This window comes from Cryptotermes secundus, unplaced genomic scaffold, assembly GCF_002891405.2.
Source record: "Cryptotermes secundus unplaced genomic scaffold, Csec_1.0 scaffold2421, whole genome shotgun sequence".
NCBI classification, from domain to species: domain Eukaryota; kingdom Metazoa; phylum Arthropoda; class Insecta; order Blattodea; family Kalotermitidae; genus Cryptotermes; species Cryptotermes secundus.
In genome coordinates, this window is record NW_019735503.1 from 65,118 (window position 1) to 73,955 (window position 8,838).

At 39.3% G+C, this 8,838-nt stretch overlaps 1 protein-coding gene and 1 long non-coding RNA gene across 3 annotated transcripts in view; one reads left to right on the forward strand and one right to left on the reverse strand.

Annotated features, from left to right (window-relative positions):
• Positions 1 to 3,051, reverse strand: part of LOC111869501 (histone H3.3) — a 5,153-nt gene extending 2,102 nt beyond the window's left edge. The window contains exons 1-4 of one of the 2 annotated variants that reach the window (XM_023861076.2): positions 2,884 to 3,051; positions 2,678 to 2,762; positions 2,517 to 2,571; positions 840 to 991 (exon numbers count right to left, since the gene is read on the reverse strand). In XM_023861076.2, the coding sequence (XP_023716844.1) occupies positions 840 to 991; positions 2,517 to 2,571; positions 2,678 to 2,754 (284 nt within the window). In that variant the 5' untranslated portion in view covers positions 2,755 to 2,762; positions 2,884 to 3,051. Of the gene's footprint in view, positions 1 to 839; positions 992 to 2,516; positions 2,572 to 2,677; positions 2,850 to 2,883 lie in introns of those variants that run through there. The other variant, XM_023861075.2, reaches the window with a different exon arrangement.
• A 90-nt stretch (positions 3,052 to 3,141) lies between these two features.
• LOC111869502 lies at positions 3,142 to 4,347 on the forward strand. Its single transcript, XR_002843676.2, has 3 exons — positions 3,142 to 3,459; positions 3,802 to 3,950; positions 4,143 to 4,347. It is a non-coding gene; the product is annotated as an uncharacterized LOC111869502 (long non-coding RNA).
• Positions 4,348 to 8,838: the final 4,491 nt, after the last annotated feature.

Sequence of the window (8,838 nt, forward strand, 5' to 3'; positions counted from 1 at the left end):
GGCACTACAGCCCCAGTGGGCCTAGGCCTACCTCCATGAACTTCTCCGTTCACTTCGGTTTTTCTAGATCTTACACATGCGGTAGGACTCCTTGGGTGAGTGATCAGCTCATTGCAAGGCCTCTACCTGTAGACAAACACAGGAAAATGCACACAAACATTCATGCCCTGAGTGGGATTCGAACCCACGATCCCGGCTTCCGAGTGAGCGAAGACAGTGCATGCCTTAGACCGCTCGGCTACCGTGACCGGCATCTGGTTCTGCTACATCCTCATAACTATGCAACACAGGATTTAAATAACCAACATGTTTGAGGTTACAGACAAAATACCATTTTCAGTACAACCACAGATGTGTTCTGTGGCTGCATACAGCAAGCTTGGGCAATAGTATGTCAATACAGAATTTCATGATGTTATCACCAAGAGGGGGGAAGGAATGTTAAAAACAGGAACAAAAATCTGGTCACTAGGTCATAGAATAATGCTTTCTAATTTGAAAATCTTATCCCCATGGCCAATAATTTTGGTTTTGTAGACAGGATTTTGCCCAACAGTGATCATTAAATATTTACTTTCAAATAAGTGAGATGTATATTTTATGTAGCATCCCAGTATTCTTTGCAATGAATGTTTAATGAATTCTGATGCAAGGAGAGAGAGCTAGAGATTGTAAATAACTGGTAGAAAGAGAACAAAATTTTTAGTGTACAATCCTGATACCACTCATGTACATGGACAGGTACAATGTCCCTTTTATACATTCACTTTTGTGTTTCATGCAAAGAATATAAAAGAAAGGTTTAATTAACTTTTAATGTAACAATAAAACACAATTACCTGTAATCCCCAGGAACAAGGGTCATGATAATTTCTCTCACAACTCTCGCAAATGGCAATTTTGGTATAAGAAAGTTTGTACTCTTCTGGAACTTTCTGATTTCCATAAGAGCCCGTACACCAGGGCGAAAGCGTCGTTTTGGCTTCCTGGTCTGGAAAAGAACAGCATATGTTCAATATAAAATATCTTAAATTACAGCATTATGTAGGTTTACAATGCATTTCAAAATTGGATATTTACATACTAAAGGGTCACCCAGACAACTTCAAAATTTACTGCCATATTAGTGCATTTATAATCATCGTGTGTTCTGACTCCAACAAAGCCTACAGCTCTCAGTCTGACATAGAAGTTGTCTCACATTGTTTTATAATTCAATTTATAATCAGTTCTCTCTAAAGATGTTGTATTCTGCCATATGAACACAGGTGTAGGAATACACATTTGATGAAACTGTACATCAGTATCAGGTGTTCTGAGAAAGCACCATAAAGGCTTGCAGAAACAAAATTAACACGTTTGTTAGCAATTGATTCAAATTACTGCCTCTCCCTCATTACAGGACCGTTTAATACATGTGTGGGCTCATAGGTGAACTTCCATTAGGCAACACATGCATCAATTATGCATACAGTTACAAGACAATTAATTTTAAAGTTATTTGAATCATCGATTAATAATATAAATATACTTTGCATCTGCATTTCTATAAATATCAGAAGAATTACATCAGATTTCATAACTCAGATAATTTGTTTGGTATATAAAACCTCCTGCTGACAAATCATGATTATATCACATTAAATAAATAAAATTAATGATGAAATTATCAGCATGAAAGTAGCAGAAAATTTTGTATGCCAGCTTTAATCCAGCAAGCCTTAACACTGCAAAGGAACCCCACATATATTCTCACCTAGACATTCATGGACACCAAATAGATCTTTACAGTACAATGCATCAGATCTGTTAGAATGATCTCTATTAATAATAATAAATAAAGATGCAATGACAAGAGGTTAGCAGGTCAGAATTGTGTCAGATCTCTAAATAGTAACTAACTGTATATAAAAATTAGTAATAGGTGTGTGTACGTATGCATGTATGAGGGGTGGGCCATAAACTGGCCTCTGCACCATGTCCAATAATGACCTACTGTGCTTCCCCTTTGGATTAACCCTTTATTAATTCTACACTTTTCATGAACTGCAGGACTTCATTTATGGGGGCATCATAATAGTCACTTGGTTCCATAAACAACTGGCCCAAGTGACAAAATCTTAAATGAGGTAACCTAACCTATTCTAGACATTAGTCTTGTTACTTACTAACAGTGTCTTAAGTACTCTAGGTATAATTATTATAATTATACCATGGAACTGAAATGATGGATTATGGGGTACGGTAGGCAGATAAACCAATCACATGAGTGAAAACCTTGCAGTGACAGTAGGGGTAAAACTATACAGCATTTACACAAGATTAGAGGAGAAAACCACAGAAGTTAAATCAATCTTGTCTTCAGCTATAATTTGATTGACATCCCTTACCATAAGCTACCATCAGGAACAATAAACCCTTAATCAGAGCCTGTGAATCTTTGACAATAACATAAATTAAAAACGTGATTACTTTAATCAATTACATTACATTATTAGGCCTAATAAATTCCTTACCGTACTCGAAGACTGATGTCCGTCATTATTTCTGGAGACTCTTGGTGATACATTCCTGAAATCAGAGCAATGAAACGCAATTATGGACTTCCAAAACTACTCTCCAATAATAAAAGCTTGGTACACAAAAATTTCTATTACACATAATATTCTCATCTAACCTTGAGGACTGGATTGCGGCTTCTGCCTCTCTCGTAAACTTGGTCCTTCTCACTTCCAAAGGCTTTCTGCGAACCATTTAAAAGACTGTAAAATATAAAATTGTAACTATTTTGGAAAGTTCCTTGGATCTTTGAACAACACATTCAAACAGGTTCAAACAATAACCGTCAACTGTTGCCAACGTCAACATCTCATTTCTATTTACCTGCTCTGCGGGTTCCAGATCGAAATTTCTATGAGAGACAAGCAGTTGATGTTCTGGACCAACCAGAAATGTTAACTGAAATTTCAATAGGAGGTCGCGTATTGAGGATATCAGCATAGTCTAATTATTATTTTACTGCGTCACGTCACAGCGTAAATTCCGACCCTAGTCCGTCTTCTAGTCATTTGCCTATGACGGATCAATGCATTCTCGGCAGCCACGGATTACAACCATAGACGATAGTAGTCACGGATTAACTACGGACGGAGACTTTCAATTTTTTTTAGGTGAAACTCAAGCTAAATGGAACTTTCGTGGTTTGCATATTAATTTAAGAAATTCTTTCAGAACAGACTAAATTATTTCATGGCGTGCAGAATTTCCCACAGTTAAAAAACTTAAAAGCCATGAGATATCGCGAAAATTGGTACAATTGCAGATGAGATAGTTGAATGAACGTGTTGATGTACAAATACCTTAGCACGTAATTCATTTCTTCTCTTCCACCGTTATGGCTCGGACGCTATTAATGCTCTTAATAATCCGTGCTCCAGGCAGTCGTTTTGAAGTTTTGAGGTAAGGTTTGTTGGATGGTAGTTTTAAAGGTTTGTAATTTTTCTGCTTTTGTTACTTGAAAAGACAACAAACAAAAACATAAAGAGCCAAGCGCTTGCTGAAAAGTTGCATAACATAGGGACCATATACTAGGCAGATTGACTGGTAAATTCAGTCCAGTAAACTTTTGTTTAATGGCCAAAATATCACTTGTTATGTGACAGCACAGAAATCATGACTGTACTCGTATATTTACAACAGGAAGCAAAGCATAAAAATATTCATTAGGCACTTTTGATATTTTTGGTGTAATTAATAAAATAAATATGTTGTTAAAGTATTTACTGATTTCATATTTTTCAGATGTGATATGTACGTAGTTGTGGAACCTCAAGTTCTTTTATGAGGGTTCTAACAGCAAGTGAAATCGCCTCAGACACAACAGGAGGTATTTGGAAATGCAACTTGTAGAATTTGCCATTGTTTGGGATCATATGGGAAAGACGTGCAAGGTAAATGTTCTTTGTAGCTTAAGAAGTCTGTGAGGCGAAAGCAGGCTCTGTTAATGTAAGTCTTTGCATACTGGTGTTGTTTAATCTGTTGACATTTGTAGTGTGTTTCCTATTTCGACCTGCAGTGAACATTTTATAGTGAGCTTTTAAATATTATTTCATATATTGACAGTGCATGTGTTTAATTTCTAGGGCCTGCAGTGAATATCTTCTTTGTGTAAGGGATACTTCATCCATTGACAGTACTAGTGTGTCCATCCTCTTCTTGGTCAGCTTTGAACATTTTATGACAACCATTTGTTTAAGTCGTAGTGCAAGTAAGTCTATACTGTATGTATGTATATTCTCACTCATGGAGCTGAGCCCTTCTTGAGAAGCTGTCAATTGTACGCATACTCGGAAGTTTCTCAGCATTTTATGGAACCCGAATGTTCATTACCCTGTTCACAAGATCCATTTACTGGTCCCTATCTTGAGCCATATCAAATCCAATCCATACCATACCATCCTATCTCTCTAAGATCCATTTTAATATTGTCCACCTACCTATATCTTGGTCTTCCCTGTGGTCTCTTTCCTTCTGGCTTTCCCACCAATATCCTGTGTGCATTCCTCTTCTCCCCATTCATACTACATGCCCTGCCCATCTCATCCTCCTTGACTTGATCATTCTAACTATACTTGTAGAAGACTACAAGTTATGAAACTCCTCATTATGCAGTTTCCTCCAACCTTCCTTCACTTCATCTCTCTTCAGTCCAAATATTCTCCTTGGTACCCTATTCTCAAACACTCTCAGTATATGTTCCTCCCTTAATGTCAGAGACCAAATTTCACACCCATACAGAACCGCAGGCAAAATTATAGTTTTGTGTATTCTAATTTTTATGTTTTTGGACAGCAGACAAGAAGACAAAAGGTTCTGTACTGAATGGTAACAAGCATTGCCTGAGTTGAATCTCATATTAATTTCCTCCTGAATCAGGTTTCGATCTGTTATCGTTATGATGTGGGAACATTGTACTTTTGATTATAATATTTTTTGATGTGGCAGAGTTTACTACTAACTCCATTATCATAAATGATATAATGATACAAATTCCGTTCCAAGTGCAAACAATATATTATGTGTCCTTGATCTTGTTCCTCTACACTACATGTTTCGGCCTCAGACGGCCATCATCAGGTGTATAACACTCACGTCGCTGTCACAGTGCACTCAGCCCAAAATTTAACATTTAAAACACTTTCCTTGTTATTATCAACATCTACTTCGTTGATATCTGTCTGGTTTGTAGATTATTTTACACGTTAATTTTGACTTACCTGTAGTAGCACTATAAAATCTTTAGTTCTAATTTTAAAATCCTTTAAAAATTTTTCTCTAAATTTTAAATTTAAAATTTTTAGGGTTACTCGCCCTATGTCTGAAGTGCTGCAGCGGCTAGTTCTTGTTTCCACACTGTATAGGTGTTATCTGTAATATATAAATATATTCGTATTATTATCTTGTGTACGTAATGTTTTCTTATGTTTCTTATGTTTTCCATTATCATTACTAATTTCATGCAACCTCTCATTCCCAATCGTCGGTTTGAAAGTATCTTCCCAACGCACTATGTCATTGATATCTAACAAAATTTTCATATGGTACTTTTGGAATTATATTTCCTCGTAGAACTTGTCCTTTATATCATCAGTTTTATCTTCTGTTTTGGCATGAACATTCAGAACGATGATGACACCAGCAACCTCTTAGTATTATGAATGACATCTTATTACTAATGAACTCTACCTCTTAACTGCCGATATGATTCTCTTATGTATGGAAAAAACTGTGCCAAATTCATGATTTTCATTCCCTTTTCCATAGAAAAATATATATTTACCTGCTAACTTAGTGCTTCCTCCACCTCATCTGACCTGTACTCCCACTAAGTCTAACATATATTTTGAGACTTCTGCCACTACCCTGAGCGAACCTGCCCTATACATACTTCTAACATACCAAGTACCAAATCGCATATCCATTTTCTTTCGCTTAGATTGTTTATCCAAGGAATCCCTCCAGGTCCGAGGCTTCTTATGATCTTTCGCAACAAGCTTGTTTTTTGTGTTGGGAATTATTACCCCCAAGCCGGAGGACCACGCCTTGTCGGCTGTTTGTGGTTGCTTATTCAGTATATTCTCTGCTACCCTCCATACCTGGAGGGTGTGCGCTCCATATGTAACCTGAGGATGTGCCATGCCATGGTGACAAGGGACCCATGTAAAATGGTGTATGTACTATATACGAGGATCGTACTGAAAGTCATGAGCAACAATTTTTTGTAAAGTAACATGCTTTATTATTGACAAACCAAATACACCACCTCAATCTACAGACCTTTCTTTATTTTTCCACATAATCGCCACTTCTTTGTACACATTTCTCCCAGCGTTCTGGGAGTTTGAAAATTTCCCTTCTGTAAAATTCTGTTCCAGCCATCTGAAGATACTGATGCACTGCTTTCTGAATTGCCTCCCTTGTCTCAAAACGTTGTCCACGCAGCTGATCCTTCACAAATCCGAACAGATGATAGTCAGAGGGTGCCAGATCAGGGCTATAGGAGGGGTGTGGAAGAACTTCCCATCCCATGTTTGCCATTGCTTCCAATGTGAGGCGAGCATTGTCATGCAGGATGATGTTTCGTCCCGGATGTTTATTGCGCAATGCACGATGGAGCTTGTGCAGCGTCTGGACATAATGAGTAGCATTGATGGTTTGCCCAGGTTCCAGGAATTCGGCCAGAATAAGCCCCTCTGCATCCCAGAAGACTGTGCCCATCATCTTCGCAGCTGATGGCACTGTCTTTGCCTTCTTTTTTGATGGAGAATGCAAATGGTGAAATTCCATACGCTGCCGTTTCGTTTCAGGCTCGAAATGGTGAAACCAGCTTTCGTCACCTGTTACAATACAGAGCGAAAAAGCATCGCTTTTGTGTCGATATCTCTGCAGCAGTTCTGAGGTGATGGCTTTTCACTGACCTTTGTGGTCTTTGGTCAATAACTGCGGGACCCAACGAGCACAAACTTTCCTGTAGCCAAGTTTTCAGTCAACTCCTGTACTGGACTGTGCCCTATTCCAAGATTTTGGGCTATTGTGTCCACAGTCACACGCCTGTCATCTTGAATGAACTCATCCACTCTTTCCTTGTTGCGTTCAGTTGAGGCTGTTCGAGGACGACCACTCTGAGCCTCATCTTCGGTGCTGGTGTTCCCATCTTTAAAATGTTTCACCCATCTTCAAACACTGCTCACACCCATGCACACACTTCCATAAGCACGCTGAAGTCTCTGGTGAATTTCTGCAGCAGGGATTTCCTCTCTCACAAGAAATTTGATTACAGCACAGTGGCGAAACGACATATTGTTGTCAGCCATTTTGTTAGGAGTGATACTGATCACGTGATGCAAGCTGTTGATGTCACAAGACACTCAAGGTTAACACAACAGGTGGTTCCACCTACCACCATACTCTCTTTTGTCTGCCGTGAAAATTTTATTGTAAGCCTGTGTTTTAAGTGTTATGTCATCTGTTAGGCTATGCTATAGCTCAGGCTGTTAGCTGCTGGCTTCCCACTGCAGCGGCCCATGTTCAAGCCCAGGTCAGGTCATGTATTTATGGTGGACAGAGTGGTACTGGGGCAGGTTTTTTCCAAGTATACAGTATGGACACAGTGTCCACTCTGATGCTCACACATTGAAGATGGCAAAGAAACATGTGCCTAAGTATTTGCCAGCCTACACCAGAAGTGAGAAACCTACATTCAGTTTCAACACCTTCAGCATTAGAATAGTTAGTGAATTATTTGAAATTATAAAGAGTAACAGAGAACAGAGTGCTTTTACCTGCTTGCACCAGTTACTGTACCCATAATCTGTGTGGCCTGCCACTGGCAAGCAAACTATACCTACTGAGCGACCACTGCTTGTCTGCGAAGTTAGTGCCAACTTTTGCGGATAGAGGTGGTCAGTGCGACGGCTCCCCCGGCCGTTAGTCTCGGTTTTCTAGACAGGAGCTGCTATTTCCTTGAAATAGCTCCTCAGTTATCCTCACAAGGCTGAGTGGATCCCATTCCAAACCCACTGCTCAGAAAATCTGGTAGCCCCGGGAATCGAACCTGGGACCTCTGGATCTGTAGCCAGGAACTCTGACCACTAGACCACAGAGGCGGTCTGCTGTACCCATATCATTTTTTAAATATTTTGTGGGCAGTCTGTGAAACTGTGTTTGAGTGGGTGATTAGCTGTATTAGCTGAATGAATTTCCATTTTAATGGCAGTCTCATCATCCATCATCAGGGATTAATTGTATGAGTGATGCAGCAATGTGGCCAGTGTATACATGCAGTTGCTCTTGGAATCTGATGCCTCGTTGCAAAGGAACTAGCGGAGAGACCAGTGGGTGGAGTCAGGCATTCACTTATATCCAGGGCAACAGGAGTTATTTCCTAACGTGGGAAGACTCGGATGTTAGGAAACGTTACTAGTGGCTGCGTGTTGAAGGTGCTGCTTCATTGATGTATGCTGGTAGCCAGGGTCCATGATTAGCCTAGACTGAATCCTGTATTCCAGTTAAAGTTACTGGTATGTAATAGGGCTGCACTGGTGGGCATGTACTGTGTAGTTGTAGCCAGTAGTGTGGCATGTGTAGTTCTCACTAGTATTGTGGTATACTGTACAGTAGTTAATTGTGTGTGAAATACTGCATTATGTTTGGAGATGCTACATGGATGCTAGTAGCCCTTGAGACCGGGTTATATCCTGACATCAGATAAATGGGATTTAGTGTAAGTCTGTCTGAGAACCTAGCTACCAGTGTACATCAGCAAAGCATAACCATTGA